This window comes from Vulpes vulpes, chromosome 15, assembly GCF_048418805.1.
Source record: "Vulpes vulpes isolate BD-2025 chromosome 15, VulVul3, whole genome shotgun sequence".
NCBI lineage: Eukaryota > Metazoa > Chordata > Mammalia > Carnivora > Canidae > Vulpes > Vulpes vulpes.
In genome coordinates, this window is record NC_132794.1 from 91,488,740 (window position 1) to 91,508,281 (window position 19,542).

At 36.3% G+C, this 19,542-nt stretch overlaps 1 protein-coding gene across 11 annotated transcripts in view; it reads left to right on the plus strand.

Annotated features, from left to right (window-relative positions):
* The window catches only part of BTRC (beta-transducin repeat containing E3 ubiquitin protein ligase), a 184,773-nt gene that overhangs the window by 111,100 nt on the left and 54,131 nt on the right, over window positions 1-19,542 (plus strand). For all 11 annotated transcript variants that reach the window (XM_025992389.2, XM_025992399.2, XM_025992411.2 and 8 more), the window contains one exon: window positions 6,431-6,520. In XM_025992389.2, coding sequence (XP_025848174.1) covers window positions 6,431-6,520 — 90 coding nt within the window. The remainder of the gene's footprint in view (window positions 1-6,430; window positions 6,521-19,542) is intronic.

Sequence of the window (19,542 nt, forward strand, 5' to 3'; positions counted from 1 at the left end):
GAACATCTTTGCCTTTTTCTCAGTCTCAGAGGGACTGTGTTTGATCTTTCACCAATAAGTTATGGTGTTAGTTGAAATTTTTTTAGATTCCCTTTATGGGATTAAGAAAATTCTCTTTTATTTCTAGCTTGCTGAGATTTTGCTTTTGTAGTTATTGTCATCATGAATAAATGTTTAATTTTGTCAAATTCTCCCCTCCACACTTAATCTGTTAATATGGTGAATTACATTAATTGACTTTATTAAGAACTTTTGTGTCTGTGTTCATGGGAGAGAACGGTCTATAGATTTCTTTCTTCCTTCCTTCTTCTTCCTCCCCTCTTTCCCTCCCTCCCTCCTCCCTTCCTTCCTTCTTTTTAAAAAAAATCTTTTAAAAAGATTTTTTATTTATTTATTCATGAGAGACACAGTAAGAGAGAGAGGCAGAGACATAGGCTGAGGGAGAAGCAGGCTCCCTGCAAGGAGCCTTGATGTGGGGCTTGATCCTGGATCCCGGGATCATGCCATGGGCCAAAGGCAGATACTCAACTGCTAAGCCACCCAGGCTTCCCACTTTTTAAAACATTTTTTAAAAAGTCGGCTCCACACACAGCTTGGAGCCCAGTGCAGGGCTGGAACTCTCAACCCTGAAATCAAGACCTGAGCTGAGATTGAGTCAAATCCTTAACATAGTCACCTAGGCACCCCTGTAGTTTTCTTTCTAATATCTGTGTCAGGTTTTGGTGTCAGGTTTATGCTGCCCTCATAAAATGAGATGAGAAGTCTTCCTCTCCTCCTCTATTTTCTAAAGGTGTTTGTGTATGGTCCGGGTGTTATTTCTTCCCTAATATTTAATAGAATTCACCAGTGAAACTATCTGGACTAGAAGTTTTCTTTTTGGGAAGATTTTTTTTTAATTTACGTAGAATAATTTTCACTTACAATGTCAATTTCTTTAACAGATACAGAGCTATTCAGATTTTCTATTTTTTATTGTGTCAGTTTGGGTAATTTGTGTCTTTCAAGAAATGTGCCCTATTTTATTCAACAGATTGTGAACTGTTCATATTTTTTTTTTATTTTAGTACTCAGATTATTCTGTATTGGGCTAATGCAAGCCCCTTTAGGTTGACACCTGTACCGCTCTGACATATCTCCATCATTCCCTGTATATCTCCAGTTTCATCTTATATTTTCACTGTCCAATCTTAGAATCAGCCATTTCTCCAGAGAAATGGTTCCTTTCAACATAAAATGGTATTTAGAAGCCAAGATTTATACCTTAACTTATATTTTACATCTATATTAATATATTTTGAAAACCATGGATTTACATTGGTACCTGCAATTCTAATTCAGTACCGTAGAGTTTCTTTTAGAAACTCTCCCTTTCCATATTTTAATTCTCTTTTCTTATAGTAAGAAACCTGGTTTGAGATTTTTTTCCCTTTTAGCACCTTAAACGTGTTGTTTCTTCTAGCCTTCATTGTTTATAGTGAAACTTTTCATGCATGCCTTTATATTATTGACGTCAGGTATGGAGTATCCCTTTTTTGTTTGGCTACTCTCAAGGTTTTGTCTTTGTTACTGATTTCTAGCAGTTTTGACTGTTTGTGCCTAGTTCTTATCTTTGTATTTAATCTCCCTAAGAGTTTGCTGATCTCAGATCAGTAAGCTAGTGGTTTTCACCAAATTTGAGAAATATTTGATCACTACTTTTGTAACCTTTTTTGTGCCCCATCCTCACTTCTCTTCTGGGTTTCCAGTTTATGCATATGTTAAATCATTGAACATTTATCCCACAGATAACTGGGTTTCTGTTCATTTTTTTTCTTTTATTCTCTCTATCCTTCAGTTTAGATAATTTCAGTTGATCTCTCTTTAGTTCATTGAGCTTTTCTTCTACCATCTCCAATCTGCTTTTAAGCCCACCTAATAAATTTTTATTTTCAGATAATATACTCTCCATTTGAGATAATATACTTTTCCATTTTGATCTGGTTCATTTTAGGTTTTCATTTTTTCTGTTGAAAATTTCTATTGGTTTACTTCTTATGACTATATCGTTCATTTAAGATGTTGAATATGTTCAGTACAGCTTCTATAAAGCCTTTATATGCTGATTCCCATACTAGATCATCTCAGGGTCATTTTCTACTGGTTCTTTTTTCTCTTGACTATGGGTTTCTTTTATCTGCTTCTTCTTACATCTAGCAGTTTTGTTTTGTGTGTTTTTTTTTTTTTTTTAGGATTTTATTTATTCATGAGAGACACAGAGTGAGAGGCAGAGACACTGGCAGAGGGAGAAGTAGGCTCCATGCAGGGATCCCGATGTGGAACTCGATTCTGGGACACTGGGATCATGCCCTGAGCCAAAGGCAGATGCTCCACTCCTGAGCCACAGGGCATCCCTAGCAATTTTACATTATATAGCGGACATTATAAATGACTCATTGCAGAGACTCTGGATTCTTTTATTTTCACTGATTAACTTAGTGCCTGATCACTGTGACTTCACAGAATGTTGGTTTTACATTTGTTATGGCAGGTACATTTTGATTTTACACCCCATGCCCCCCAAGGTAGATCCCTTACTCCTAAGACTTCCTGTTTACTCTTACTGCAGGGTCATTCCAAGTTTTCAGTGAAAGTTTGAGATACCTTTAAGTTTCTCTAACTTAATCAAGTTTTAAATTCTGTCTCCCCTCATGGGCAGCAGCTGGAATCCCTGCTCCAATCTCAGTCTTCTGTTATTTTCCACTGGAATCCTTAGAGTCTCCCACTCATGTATGTAGTTTGGGTATTAGCCATGGATTAGAGTAGAATTGAGCCTCACTTATGGCTCTCTCTATTTTCTGTGATTTCTCAATCTCCAGCCACTATGGCAGCCTTGAACTCCATCCTTTGGCATATCAAGCCAATAAACTGGCTTAAAAAAAAAAAAAAAGATTTTATTTACTTATGAGGAACATGGAGAGGCAGAGATATAGGCAGAGGGAGAAGCAAGCTTCCCAGAGGGAGCCTGATGAGGCACTCGATCCCAGGACCCCGGGATCACCCCTGAGCCAAAGGCAGACACTCAACCACTAAGCTACCCAGTTGCCCCAATAAACTGGTTTTCTAATTGAATTTCGGTTACCCTGCACCAAGTAGATTGGTGAGTACCCTCAGGAGGAAAAAAAGCACATAAACGTGGATGTTACCCCATGTGTTTCTCCTTTTTTAAGCTCAAGCTACTCTCCCCCCAGTTTCTTAGTACTTTAGGTGATTCTCCAGTGCCTTTAAATAGTTATTATTAATTTTTCCCATGGGTTATGATTGTTATGAGGGTTAATTCAATGTAAGCATCTCTGCCTTTATTGGAACTTGAATTCTTTGGTTTACGTTTTTTGTTATTCAGTATATACCAATTGCTTCATAAGTGTCTTTTAAAAATATAGGAAGTTTCACTTAAAAACTTGTATGTTGTTATACATGAATAATGTTTGTGGTATTAGTAGTTGGAAAAGAAGTACTGAACCCTGAGCCCAGAACATAAATGCACTGGTAGCTGTTACAGAGATCAAATGATCCAGTTTATTCCTTTAAAATATGTTTTGAAATAATTTCAACTTAAATGATATAAGAATAAAACAGTTAAGTGGATAAATTTTTAAAAGTTTAAATTGTCAAAATGGAAAATCAATTTTATAATACTTTTTCTCCATGTTCTTATTTTTTCAACCTATGTTTTTCCAAAGAATGATAATTGACCAGAAATGAATAGTTTAAAATATCTATGAATCCATTGCTAGCATAAATAAGTACATAGGAGAAATTATAGCTTTTCTTCACAGAAAAAAATTATATTTCCTAAATGTGGAAAGAAAGAGGGAAATTTAAAAATCAACATCAGAACATCACAGTAAAAATTATCATAGGCAAGATCAACCAATGGATGCTTAAATTAGCAGGCAAAAGTTGCAATAGAAACCCAAGAATTTGGGTAGCCTCAGATTATTTCCCCCAATATATTTAGTAATTCCTAAAGGAAAAAATAATAAACTTATATTGGAGAATCTTGGCAGACATGGACCCTAGGCAAATGATACAGGTTAACATCACTAAAAATGCTTATTAACATGTCTCCTGATTTGATATATTGAGAAAGGTACATCTTTCCCAATATTGTATAACCCCCATGTGATCATGAGAAAATATGAGACAAAGCCAAATTGAGAGACATTATATAGACCAATCAGTACTCTTCAGAAGGGTGATAGTCATAAAAGACAAGACTGAGGGGATCCCTGGATGGCGCAGCGGTTTGGCGCCTGCCTTTGGCCCAGGGTGCGATCCTGGAGACCCGGGATCGAATCCCACGTCGGGCCCCTGGTGCATGGAGCCTGCTTCTCCCTCTGCCTGTGTCTCTGCCTGTGTGTGTGTGTGTGTGTGTGTGTGTGTGACTATCGTAGATTAAAAAAAAAAAAAAGACAAGACTGAGAAATTGTCACAGATTAGAGGATACTTCAGAGACATGATAACTAAATTCAGTGCAGCATCTTTGGGTTAGATCCTGAACAGAAAAAAGGATATTAGTAGGGAAATTGGTGAAACTCGAAAGGAATTCTTTATATTCTACCTAGTTGATTACTTAGTTTTGATAAATGTTCTGTGGTTATGTAAGTCATTAACGTAAGGGGAAGCTGGGGGAAGGGTATACAGAAACTCATTTTTGCAACTATTCTGTAACCTAGAAATTTAAAAAATAGATTCTTTCCTATTGTTGGTTATAAGAGATTGCCTGCCTATGTCTTAAGATTTTTCTCTTTAATTCCAACACGTATAGTTCTGCAACATAATTGTTCTCAAAGAGTGTTCCTAAACTGCATTAGCATCAACTGGGGGCTCATTATTAAAGCTCAGAAGCCTAGGGATGGGACCTAACAATTTGTATGGTGTTTTGTTTTGTTTTGTTTTGTTTTTTTAACAGATTTTATTTATTTTATTTTAGAGAGAGGGAGTGGGGGGGGGGATGCAGAGTCAGGGGGAGAGGGAGAAAGAATCCCAAACAGACTTTATGCTGAGCATGGAGCCTGACATGGGGCTCCATCCCATGACCCCAGCCAAAACCAAGAATTGGTCACCCAACTGATTGAGCCACCCAGGCACTCCAACAATCTGTGTTTTAACGAGCCTTCCAGATGATTCTGATATATGCTAAAGTTTGAGAACCATAATTTATACCATTAGTGAAAACTTTGATTATTAAAAAAAAAACACATTGTTTTACTATATTATTGTTAATAATGTTTGCTTACCATAAAGTATAGCCATTTTTTAAAATAGTGATACAATACATGTGACATAACATTTACCATCTTAACCATTATTAAATGTACAGTTCAGTGTATTAAATACATTCACATTGTTACATAACTGTCACCACCATCCATCCCTCAGTCTTTTCATTTTGTAAAACTGAAACCCCATACTCATCAAACAATAACACCCTATTTCTTCTCCCATCTCTGGCAACCATTGTTCCACTTTCTGTCTCTCTTGATTTTGCTTACTCCAAGTATTTCATATAAGTAGAATCATACCGTATTTATCTCTTTTTTTTTTTTCGTATTTATCTTTTTATGACTGGCTTATTTCACCTACCATAATGTCCTCAAGGTGCACCCATATTGTAGCATATGTCCGAATTCCTTCCTTTTTAAGGCTGAATGCTATTTCATTTGATGTTTATGCCACATTTTGTGTGTCCCTTCATGTGTCATTGGACACTTGGGTCATTTCTGTGTTTTGGCTATTGTGAATAATGCTGCTAGGAACATGGATATACAAATATCTTTTCAAGATTCTGCTTTCAGTTCTTTTGGGTATATACCCAGAAGTGGCATTGTTGGATCCTGTGATAATTCCAATTTTAATTTTTTGAGGAACCACCACCATGCTGTTTTCCACAGCAGCTGTATACTTTTACATTCCACCATCACTGCACAGTGGTTCCAGTCTCTCTACATCCTATCCAACATTTTGGTTTTTTGTTTTGTAATAGTAACCATCCTAGTGGGTATGAGGTGGTATCTTTGTGGATTTGGTTTGCATTTCTGAAGTGATTAGTGATGTTGAGCACCTTGTCATGTGCTTGTTGGCTATTTGTGTATCTTCTTTGGAGAAATGTCTGTTCAAGTCCTTTGCACATTTTTGAGTAGCACCCCATCTTCCATACATACAGTGAGACCACTGCTGCTCACATCCTTGTTTGTGAACTCATCAGTGGCTCTTGTGGGCTCTCACTTTCTTTGCTTCCACTTTTCTTTCTTTGTTTCCAGTTCTCATAAGTCTGGAATTTATACATAAGTCTATTCATGTGTTGATTTTGATAATAGGACAGAATTTGAAAACTTTACATGACTGCATTTCAGTATTTAAATCTGTTTCCAAAAAATTCTCTTTACAGACTTATAACAGCTGTGCCAGACTCTGCTTAAACCAAGAAACAGTATGTCTAGCAAGTACTGCTATGAAGACTGAAAATTGTGTGGCCAAAGTAAGTAATTTTACTCATCAATATTATTATATAGCATCATAACAATGCTTTATCTATAAACATCTTCACTTAGTATTGCTATTAAAGATTATCACAGGATTTTGTATTTAAAATAGAATACAGCAGACATCATTTCCAAAGCAGATTGTAAGTTGGAGTCTTCATCTCTTGATTTGCAAGAGAATTTTTGGTTCTGCATTCTGGTCACACTCCCATCTAATTCACATTTGTTACTTGACACTAGCTATGGATTATTACAAATAAGTAAGATTCATGAAAGAAAATACACAGTTATTTTTATAAGGTTGTTCATGGATTTTAAATATAATTGAGTATAGAGTAACCATTACAAGGATTGAGAAATATGCTAGAGAAAAATCCAAATATTCTATCACTATTATTATTTGTTGAGTGGTCAGTGATAGAAATATTGCTTTTGGTGATTTTGATCTGAGTGGATAAGTATGTTTTATCATGCATATGAGCTACCTTTTCTCATGTATTTCTATAGATACTTATCTATAGATGCAAAAGTAATCACATATTAGAGATCTTCCAGTCTAATAATTAGAGATCTTCCAGTCTAATAATAATAAACTATGGCTCTGATCTTTCAAGTATCTCTAACTATGTAGGAACTTTGACCTAAATTTAGATAATAGCAATTTTGATTATTCCAAGAGTAGTATAAAATTCCAGTATGGGCTCTGTTTCTAGACATTTACCTTGCATATATGCAAAATTACCACCTTAGTAACTATTCAGTTGTGTCACTTAGAACATTTCCAACTTTAACTACTTTAGTCTATTTTATTATACACTTAGGCTCTCAGTAACTTACTGTTATTATAAGAGCTGGAGCTGGTCATCAGGCAGTCTCCATCCTTTGCTGCAAAAATCAAAGGACAGCAGTATTTGTTATTATTTTTATTTTATTTCTGAAAATTTGCAGTAGTTCCTGAATCTACTTAATCAATGAAACTATATCATATGAACTATAACCATTAGAAATGATCCATATAAGAAGTGTCAAAATTTGTTTAAAATTATAATTTAAAAAGGTAGAGTTGGTTAAGTGTTTCTTAGAGTGTCTTAGCAATTTGCTGTAAAATATGAAAATAGCAAATTACATATATTTATTTTTGCAGTCATTTAGTCACAACTAGCAAGTACTAATTGACCCTATTTTGTACCCAGCATTTGTACATTGAAATGGGGGACCAGTTATTTGGGCTTTTAAAAATAATCTTTCTCCTTTTTTGGCCGTGTTGCTTAGTTTCATCACAAGTGGGTGACTTCTGGCTAAACAAGGTAAAATCTTAGCATGAGCACCGATCCAAGGACAGGGTGACAATTTTAATGAGTTTCATTGAGAGCTGGCCAAGTGAGCATCTGTTCCTTTTGTTTTCTCCATACTTTGTAAGCCAGGATCTCTGAGCTATATAGTCATGTTGGTGTGTGTCTGTATGATGTGTTTTGTTTTTCTCCCACCCTCTACTTCAGTGGTGCATGGTTAGAAATCTTCTGGCATCTGGCATAATGGCATAATTTCTTCTATGCTCTTGGGTGAGGAAATAAGTTTGCTCATTGCTGCTCATCTGTCTGTTTCCTTTGCTCCCAGATGGTGACCCTCTCATCCCATTCTTGCTTATTTTAACACTATTCTGACACCTATATCCTTTCATAGTCTCATTAAATACCCTAATTTAAAAATGATTTCTATCATTTCCTTTGAAACCCACCTAACTTTTGGTTTCTTTTATTGGTCCATACCCTGGCTTCTGGTTCATTGCTTCAGATTTGAGTGTAATAATCAGTTGGACAATGGCAAATAAAAACATACGTAGCTAAAAAATTTTATTTTTTGTAACAGCCTCCAGTGAGGTACCAATAACATGGGAATAGACAACAAGTTTTCCCTTTTCTATTTACATGTATTGTATGTATCTCATGATTCTGTGCTGTTTCTATTGGCTTCTTTTATTGCTTGACCTTTGAAAGGTAATGACTTGCCATTGTTTTTGTAGGTCTGCAAGCCTGTCCCTGTTTCCTGCTCTCCACCTTTAGCCCTTTACTGAATAGTCTCATCTGCTACACTTGATATGCCTGCTGTAGCTTTTAAGTTGGTACAAGTGTCTGTTGTTGATTCAGGTTGGACTCCAAAGTGGCCTTGAATGTCCAACATCTCCATTGTGAGAGCAACTATAATATAATGATAACATTTTTGTCCTCTAGTTTAAAGGAGCTAATTGCTGATAAGAGTGACTTTGGTTTGGGTGAAGATAGTCATTATTATTACTGAATATTGTTTATTATGAGTTTTAGAGAAGACATTAATACCAGTCATTCCCTGAAAAACAGCAAAGTTGTTACGTTCAGACCCTATAGTATATGGTATGTGAATCTTCTTTGCTAGAAATACCTACCATAAATGTTTTATAATAGGCCTATGAAAAGGGAGCCAGCCATTTGTCCTCTTTAGAATATAAGAAAACAAAGTAGTAAGACTCTAGGTTAATAATAATTTTCTGAATTTCTAACTTGAAGAATGAGATCTAAGAAAGGATTTAAAAATAAAAGTGCAGGGGGGATTGTTTTAGCAGTGTAACTTAGTCCAAGTAATATTTGGAGGCATTGAAATGTCTTTTAATTTCTTCCAAAGCCTTTCTTTTACTAATTATAGCCCCATGGTTCATGAGATTTGTTTGGAACATGATGAGCTCTGTATTTATTGTAGCTTTAAATGGACAGTCATTATTGACTGCCAACTTAGTCTTTAAAATCAATAATCACATTGTACCTAATTGTCAACCTTCATGATGTTTTTTAATTCGTAAAGAAAACTAACTAGAAAAATGAAGAGCATTAATTTTTGTTATCTTTTTGCTGACTTTATTTAAATATTTACTGAAAATTTTGGTTTCATGTTTTTCCTAATTTACTTTTTACACACACACGTGTGTGTATGCACATGCACAGAATTAAAAATGAGTTGTTTGAACACATCTACCTAGATTTCTGCTCAGGTAGGAAAAGTTCTGCCTCTTTATGTTTGGAAAATAAACCTCTTTAGTAGTCCTTTGTAGATAGTCTGTATTGTGGTTGTTTGTTGTTCTTGTTTTTTACTTGAGACTAATAATCTGTTTGCAACTGACTGAGACAGAAAAATGTGATGTTCCTTTTCCACTCACTCCAGATTTTGATAGAAGACTTGTTTTATTTATTTCCAAAATTATATCCGCAGGAAACAAGCTGTTTAAATTCAGATTATGCTGAAGCAAAATGGTCCTGGTATGAGAAGCAACGTGCTGTTTTACGAGCACAGAGTCCCTTTTCTCATAACTGATTGATAGTAAATATTTTCCTGAAGAATTATTGCCAACCATGAACAGTGCAACTGTTTCACTTTTTTCTGTGCTACTTGCTGTACCAGCCATCGTCGGTAATTAAGATCTACAATTCACAATGCAGACGTTTGCACTTCCTCTGGGTCTGCGCTATTTATAAGGCATTTCAGCTGTTCAGAGTTTCTTTTGAGTTTTAAACTACATGTTAACAGGCTTCTTTAATATACTCTTCCACAAGTAGCATGTCAGATGGGCTATTCTTTGCACCAGCCTCTCTATCGGGTCAAAACATTAGCTTTGTGAAGGATATATTAAGATTTAACCATATCATCGAGGCCAGTGAGGTTGGAAAAATTCTGGAATGTAATGTTGTTACACATTAGCATATCACTATTTCAAAAAGTCAGGAATAAAGTTCAGAAGTACTATTTTTTCTTTCATTTTCATATGTTCATATGATTTTAATGAGTGCTAATGGGAGTTATAGAGGGGTTCTGAGAAGTACTGGTAAAGTGACTTTTCCCAGCTCACTTTGAGGTAATAATCAAGGACCATTGTTATAAACAAGAGTTTGTTGTCAGATTAAGGATACAAGAACACATAACCTCCTAGATGTGTATGATATTTAGGAATGCAGACATGGGACACCAAAATGGATCAGCAGATTGACTGCACATTTGTTGTATAATCATCATCAGGAACCCTAAGCAGCATATGCTATTGGAGAGAACAGTATGAACAAGAATCCTGGTCTGTATTAATTTGATAAAATTAAGTCATTTTCAACCATTTCAAGAGAATTAATTTCAAAAGAAAAAAAGAGAAGTCCAGACCCCAGTGAGAATCTTCTTGAATTATGCCCTTGATTGAGAGAACTGCTTGCTCAGTCTCCTTACTACCTGCACTCATTGCTAAACAAACAGAAGAAAGAGGTAAGCAGAAAGCTGTCAACAAAATATGTGTAAAACTTTGCCACAAGTAGGGATCAGACTGGCTGTTTTAAGCCTGAAGTCAGCTGCGTTGATTCTACGTGTTAGCCGCCAGCATCTTCCAGCAGGGCAGACCTGCAGAGAAAGGCAGACACGTGCTTCCGTGCTGATTCTTGATGGGCCCTTGAATAGAGACAGAGCTTCAAACAAAGCCTTTCCAAGGCAGTTTTATTTGCCAAAACCTGAAACTTTCTGTAGTTCTTTTGAACTACAGTGTTTCTGTAAACTTTTTTCCCCTCAGTGAACTCTTTATGAACCTTTTTTTTTTTTTTTTTTTTTTAAAAGATAGCAGCAGTGGTTCAACTGTTGGGAATCACTGGTATATCTGACTCAGGCACTTCAAGATGCTAGAACCTATTCAAATTTCTATCTAGCCAGGGAGCTAATAAGATTAAGTTTCTCTTTGTGGATTGGTCCAGATTAGCAGTAGATGAGCCCAGTCAGTCTTTTCTTCAGTGAAAAAGGAAAGGTTGGGAGAGAGAGGGGTAAAGGAAGAAAGTTCTTCATCAAGAATTGACTGCAGTATTGCCTGCTGATGCATGTCGGATCACCCGCATCGAGAGATCACATGGCTTCTCCAAAAGTCAAACGATCAATTCGCCTCGTTTTGGCTCTGTACTTAATGCACAAACAGTGCGATCTGCGGGGCTGTAATTGCATTGTTAGGGCCAAGGAACAAGCCTGTGCCTTTTCAGCAGACAGCTGGCAGGGAGAGAGGCATGTTGTTAGGAAAGAGAGAGGCAAGGCAAATAAAATTACTGCTAACGCTCAGAGATCGGCAGGAGTCCTACTTGCCTAATCTTACCGGTGGGAGCAAGCGGCTGTTGTAATCCAATTATAGCAGCATAAGCAATTTGTTAGACACTCCGCATAATGTAACAATTTCCCAATAAACTCTGACTTGTAATAACGTCGGCAAGAGTCCGCATAAATCTGCCCGAATGGTGGGGGCTGGAGCGTTCGGCTGGGGGCTTGTAATTGGCGCCATCAGCACGTTTTGCGGAGTGCAGTATGGTGCAGTCTTTTAGTGCAGGAATTTTAAGGAGAAAAGCATGGCACACGTTTCTTAGAAAAAGAAAAGTGGCCATTAAAAGGGGAGCAGCAAGAAGGGCATACTCATGCCTTCACATTACCTAGGAATCTTCGTGTAGAAAGAAAACAGGAGGAAGCCATGTTTCCTTCAATAGTAAAGGGGGGGAGGGGGAAGAGTACGTGGACTAAATTCCTTTATTTAAAAGGCATCAGTTTCTATTATTTATACCCCCTTCTCCAGCTCCCCAAAATGCTGTTCGGGCAGCATTTAGCTAACATTTTTACAAAAATGTTCATAGCCATGTAAGACTAGAAATGCCAGATTTAAATCTATTTTTTTTCTAGAGTTTAGCATTTTCTTTACAACAGGAAAATAGATTTTCTTTGTGCCCCAAATAAATCTTTTAAAGATATTATCTCACTGAATAGCAAACCTTTTGGTAGAGTTCTGCCTTCTGGTTTTTGAAACCATCTCTTACTGAGGGTTTAAAAACTAGCTTGTTTGCTTAGCTGGCTTCACTCATTGCTTATTTTCTATTCCACAATATATTGTGAATGTCCATGACACTAGGATTAGTAATCTTTCTTGTTGAATGTTTACATTGTATAAGGATACAGTTTTTCTTATTTAAGACTATACCTGTATGATCATTGTAGAAATAATTTTGATTCCTAAGTCATAAAATTTCTGTTTTGGAAAAATATTTGTTGTGTAGAGCAGAATAGAACCTCCATTATTTATTGATTGACTAGCATTTATGCTCACAGAATAGAGTTTATTTATACAAGGTATAGGAAGTGAGGAGTGCTCATAGATTTGAGTTAATAGACAGATTTTCAGGCTACTGAATATGTATTAAATGTTATCTACTTTCTTATGCCAACCCAACTCTTTATTGTTGTTAATTTGTGTCAAAACAAAGCTTCTGAAATAAGAATAGAATCACTCAAAAATATCATACTGCTGTGGGTATTATTACAATAAATATTTACTTTCAGTATAAACATTTCCTTCTACTGAGGCAAATGCTGCCTTGTTTGACTGGAGCTACATCAATAAACTGCAGTGCCTCTAATAAAGCCACTCAGTGTCTGGGTTTAACTAATGGCTGATTTTCATGGCTTTGACAGTGAGCTGTGTGCGTTATTTTCTCCTGATATTGTAAAAATAATGAGAGCAAATTAGAACAATCAGTTTACACAGATAGCTCCTGATTGGAGGCGATGGGCAATATGGCAGCAAGTAATCCATCTTCGGGCTCCTGTCACATTAACTTCAGCAGTGTGAAAAGATCAGGTGGGGTAAGCAGGGATCCTGCCCAATCGGAACACTGAAATTAATGAGAAGAGCATTGTTCTGTGATCAACCTTTTAATTAGCAAGATTGGAAGCAGGGAGTGATGAAGGCAGCACCACAGCTGCACAATGCCAGGCACAATTCCTGAAAGGGGAAAGAAAGAAAAAAAAAATCTGTGGGTTTTACATCATACTTTTCTTGCTCTATACAGGCATTGTGTTTCCATTCTAGAGTTCACATATAGACTTTTAAACAAATAATGCCTACTTTGCAACACAATGTCATAAATATGTGTGATGTGTTAGTGATCTATAGGCTGTAATTCTTTCAGGGGTCGTTCAGGGTTTTGAATATCAGTATACTTTCTTTGGCTTGCACATTGGGTTTTAATTTTTAATTTTTTTAATCAAGTAAGCAAAGAAATTAAATTTTAAGAAGATCTGCCTTGTCAGCCTCCCACCACCCAATCCCTCCAGTTTATAGAGTTTTTCTTGCAAGTAGCATGAGAGTTTTCTGGTTTGGAGCACTTTTGTCACTTTGAGTTGTTTAAAAGAGGAGCAAAGTCCAGGCAGCAAGCTGTGGTGTATTTAAATTGTGTTCTTTTTTTTTTTTTTTAATTTTTATTTATTTATGATAGTCAGAGAGAGAGAGAGAGAGAGAGAGAGAGAGGCAGAGACATAGGCAGAGGGAGAAGCAGGCTCCATGCACCGGGAGCCCGACGTGGGATTCGATCCTGGGTCTCCAGGATCGCGCCCTGGGCCAAAGGCAGGCGCTAAACCGCTGCGCCACCCAGGGATCTCTTAAATTGTGTTCTTTCTTTTTCTTTTTTTTTTTTTTTTAATTGTGTTCTTTCTTGATTCTGCTTTTTAGGAAGATCACTTTTTCCCCGCATGTCCCTGACTTCTTAGTATTGAGGGCTGTGTTATTTCAATTTATATAATTAAGAATTGAATATCAATGAAGTATGGTGTTTATAGGAGGAAGGAGGTGGAAATCTATGCAGTGACTGGGACTAAAGGCTGATTCATCCATTTAAAGCTCAGTTATACTAAAATTGAAACCTTGTTAATTAGCCCTATAATATTGGAAAATGTGGTATAAAGCTATGAAAGACATTAATGAGTCAGATTTTCTCTGCCAAATCAGTGTCTGTTTCTAGACCTACTTTGATAGGCTCTAGCTTTGGGAAAAGTATGAGGTTTTCAGGATTTTAATCTTTATACCTTAAGCTTTGTTGCTCACTGTAAAAGCAAGAATATAATGTACTCTATGTAAATGAATCCAGTTATCTTCCAAAGATATGTAAAATAAATTTGGGGTTTTTATATTAATAATTAATTGACTTAGGCATTTATTTAAAATGCTAATACATAGGAATGCCTGGGCAGCTCAGTGAGTTAAGTGTCTGCCTTCAGCTCAGGTTATGATCCTGGGGTCCTTGGATCAGACACCACGTTGGGCTTTGTGCTCAGCAGGGAAGTCTGCTTCTCCCTCTTCCCCTGCTTATGCTCTAACGTTTGCTCACTCTCTGAAATAAATCAATAAAATCTTTTTTTTTTTTTTGAGTTGGAGAATTTTATTTTATTTTTTTATTTATTTATGATAGTCACAGAGAGAGAGAGAGAGGCAGAGACACAGGCGGAGGGAGAAGCGGGCTCCATGCACCGGGAGCCTGATGTGGGATTCGATCCCGGGTCTCCAGGATCGCGCCCTGGGCCAAAGGCAGGCGCCAAACCGCTGCGCCACCCAGGGATCCCAATAAAATCTTTTTTTAAAAAATAAAATACTAATACATAAAAAAAACAGTTATCAGGTACCCATCTGAGTACAGAATTAACAGTAAAGAGCCTAAAGTACAGTATGAAATATTATGGTTAGGTGTAAGGTGATCTTTTCTTGTCATAGTTAATAGAAATTTTTTCATAATGTGTATAACCAATGGAGAGTCTATCCTTGCAGCCCTAAGATACTATATTTACAGAAGGTAAGCCCCTAATACTATATACCCCTGTGCAAAACTCATAGAATAAATGTACTTCACTTCTGTGTAGTACCCATCACCTTACCCCCTTGCCCCTAAAATCTTTAGTATTCATTTTGGAATTCTGTCAGAAACCTTATTTTTGGTTTTGTTTTGTTTATTTTTGATTGATAGCTTCTCTTGAAAATATTCCTATTCAGTATTTTAGGATCAGTGACTTAGTACTAATCTGTAGGACTTGCCCTTACCTCCCCAAACATACATTCTAAGGGAATGGTGCTACTGTGTATATTAATGTTTTAAAGCCCACTTGTAGAATTTTTCATGATACTTTTCTACAATACTTAATCTGGAAGAGAGATTTTTATACTTATAGCTTTTATGGATTTTTGTGGCTGTTCATTTTCCTTTCTCTTAGTTTGACAGTTTCAGCAGCCTGAGCTCATAAGCTCTCCATGGAATACATTCTTAGTCATATGGTGTAAATAGATCACTTAAAAAGCTCAAGTGTAACTTGAGCTCTCCTTTTAAACCTCCCAGTACTCATGAGCTCAGGATCCATACATGTAAAATCTTTTTCTTATGTCATGACTCCAGCTTGTAAGGCAAATGAGCTATGAATTTAAGTAACTGTGCTACTCTATATCAACTTTCTACAAAATAACATTGGTGTTTCTCCCTTTTTCCCTATGATTCTGGATTTCCATCTGACCTAGTGATCTTGCCAATATTTGTTCTTATTATTAGAGTTCTTTTCCAGTAAAATTGGCTCTTTTAAGATCAGCGTTAAAATAAATGTCTCTTTTTTGAGGGCATCTTTTTTTTTTGTTTATATAGTAATTACAGAGAAGTCTAACTGGCTGAATGACCAAGAAACTCCTTTTTTTTCCTAACAGAGATAGAATTATCAAGTCACCCTAGATTCTACTAATCCCAAATCTCATGAATAGGGTTCATGTTAGAGAAATTTTCATTAGTCTACTCCTTTGGAGCTCACCCAGTACACCCTTATTTAAAGTTCTTATGTATGGAACCAGTTGAATCTCTGATGCTGTTATAATCCTTCCTAAGTTCCCCATCCCCCTCATTTTTAGTTTAGGGGTATGTTCCTATGTAACGAATTGGAAGGGTTGCCTGGGTGGTAAGGTTAGTTAAGCGTCACCCTTTGGCTCAGGTCATGATCCTGGGGTCCTGGGCTTAAGCCCAGTGGGTAGTCTGCTTCACTCTCTGTCCCCCTACCGCAGCTCATACTCTCTCTCTCTCTCTCTCTCTCAAAATATTAAAAAAAAAAATTGGAAAATGTCCATTTTTTTACTCATCTACAGGATGGAAGACCTTTATCTTTTTTTTTTTTTCCTTCCTCTTTATACTCAAGAGTTTGAGGAGGAGAGAAAATATGTTAATATTTATTAAGACCTGTGGGCAGCCCGGGTGGCTCAGAGGTTTAACACTGTCTTCAGTCCAGGGTGTGATCCTGGAGACCCAGGATCGAGTTCCACGTCAGGCTCCGTACTTGGAGCATGTTTCTCCCTCTGCCTGTGTCTCTGCCTCTGTGTCTCTCATGAGTAAATAAATAAAATCTTAAAAAAAAAATTATTAAGACCTGTGTTTAGGCACTATAGTGCTAGCTGTGTTAGCTATTGCAAAACTTAAGTGAACCTGATAAGATGGATGCATAGTCCTTATTTTATAGATGAGATACCTGAAACTTCTAGAAGTTGAACCTTTTCCCAAGTTTTCACATCTCTAATTTATAGGGTCAAAGTTTGAACTCAGATCTCTGACTACAGAGTCACTTCTGTACTACACAGTACTTCTGTACTACAGTAGTACACTTCTGTACTACTACAGTACTTCTGTACTACACCAGGTTGCCTTTCAAATATTATTTGGAGGCCCTTTATATCTCTTCTACCATTATACTTGGCTTCATATTACAAAGCACCTATAGCTTTTTTTAATTTCATTTCTATAACACATTTGACATCTAGCAAATGTTATTTCTTCATCTCCCCTGTCTCCTTGACTGCTTGTGAGATATGTTGTCTTTTTTTTTAAGATTTTATTTATTTTAAAAAAAGATTTTATTTATTTATTTGACAGAGAGCACAAGCAGGGGGAGCAGCAGGGGGAGAGGGAGAAGCAGGCTCCCCACTGATTGGGGAACCTGACACCAGGCTCAATCCCAGGACCCTAGGATCATGACCTGGGCTAAAGGTAGACGTTTAACCCACTGAGCCACCCAGGTGCCCCAGAAATGTTGTTCTAACTGAACTGAGCCAAACCTTGTATTCAGAAAACTTAAGTGTCTCTCTTCTGGGCTACCTAGTCAGTAATCCTCTTATGTAACTTTAAATGTTACTCAACAATAATCACCTACCTTATAAACATAGGTCTTTAAAGTATCTAAGATGACCTCGTGGCTCCATGATCCATTGTTCTACATATAAAATGAGTGGGACAGTATGAGTCCTATATAGCTAGTTCAAGGTGGTGACTCACACCTTCCTAATTATTTTAGAATACAGATCTCATCCTACTGTCTGTGTTAGAGTTTACATTGTAAGTATATATTGGCAGTCCTTTTATACCAAAAATGTATTTTTCCTGACTAAGCTTGGTAATTAATTTTGTCAATTAAAAAAATGTCCCTTAAGGCTTCCAAGTTCAGGCTGTGATTACACTTCAGTAAATATTTTTATATTTGTTTGCATGCTCTAGACAGATTGGTGATTGCAAAACATGGTAAGGTATCAGAATTAATAGTTGGACCTTAAAATCCTGTTTCAGAGAAGAGAGAAGCAGCTTGGGAGAGGAATGAATCATTGTAAAGAAACAGGTTCATTGAAAGCAAATGAAAACAAAAAGCAAGCAAACATGGCTATTAGTATATGCACACACATAGAATTTCTTTGCATATTCTTTAATGGAAGGAATAGAAGTTTTTGATAGTTATGATTGACATAAATTTTATGCCTGGACTTATAAAAATATGTTCGAAGTACTTGCTCACGTGGAACACTAAAACCATGACAAACGGGAATGTCGAAATACTTCTAGAAGAGTGAACTAAATGTAATTATGTTTTATATGTCAGATATCATTTCTTTAACTTTATACATATTTTCTTAGAATATATAATAGCATAAGGAATTTAATTGTAAAGTTTTGTTGTTTTTTTTTTTTTTAACTGAGAGCAAGCCAAATGGGAAATATACAGAGAAAAACTTGTTTAAAAAGAGATGGTTCCTACAGTGTTAACTATGGAGTGTGTAGCGTGACTCTGTAATGGAATATCGTGGCAGGGGGTATAATACTGTAAATAAGATGAATATGCCACTTGTGGATTAATGGGCAACCTAAAGAGTGGTTTTATTTACATCTATGTGTGAGGTTCTTTTTCATTTTGTGTATTTTCTATTATGATTGGAGTACTTACAAACCTGACAGTTTTATTAGGGAACTTTAAAAAAAAAAAATCAGTTAGTTTCCTTGGATCTTGCCTTATGTGTTTTTTGTAGAATTAATATAGTGTCATTTTAGACTTTAAAATCGATAGGTTGGGGGAGTTTTTGTTAACTTTTTCTCTGGGTGATATTTAAGGGAAAGAGGTTGATACTGAAATTAAGTCCAAGAAATACAGCTATCTTTTATATTTTGTTATGAACACTAAGGGGTTGGTACAGGCTCCACATGTATCCACATTGCAGTAGATTCCATTTTCAGTGATAACAATTTTGTGAATATAGGATGTTTTGAAAGGTTTGGATACTGAGTAATATAAACGGTTACAGCTAGCCTGAAACACTTACAGGAGCTATTATCTGAACATTGTAACATGAGAACATGCAGTAAGGGTAAATTGTGAGAACTTTTTATAACTAATTTTTTGATCAACTCTTTAGGTTGCTGTGGATTGCCAATTAATATTATTATTTAGTGCTCTTGAAACTTCAGAAGTTTGAGACTTAGATTATTATATATTCTGCTTCCTTTCAATTGAAAAATGTGCAAAACACATTCTTTTCAAAGGCAAATGGTGTGCAAAAGTAAATTTCCTTCATTGTAGAGTTTGAATGGAACTAATGTTCACTTGCAGAAGATCAATTCTCAAATTCTGTTTGTTGAGTCTAATTGACTTTTAAACAAAACTGTAAATTGTTTTTTTTAGTATTGAGATTGTAATTTCAAATTTGATAGCCATTATTTATTGAATGTTTACAGTGTGCCAGATGATGGGTTAAAGGCATTACACTCTCACTTAAATCCTCACAACAGGGGATCCTTGGGTGGCTCAGCGGTTTGGCACCTGCCTTCCGCCCAGGGCGAGTCCTAGGATTGAGTCCCGCATCAGGCTCCCTGCATGGAGGCCGCTT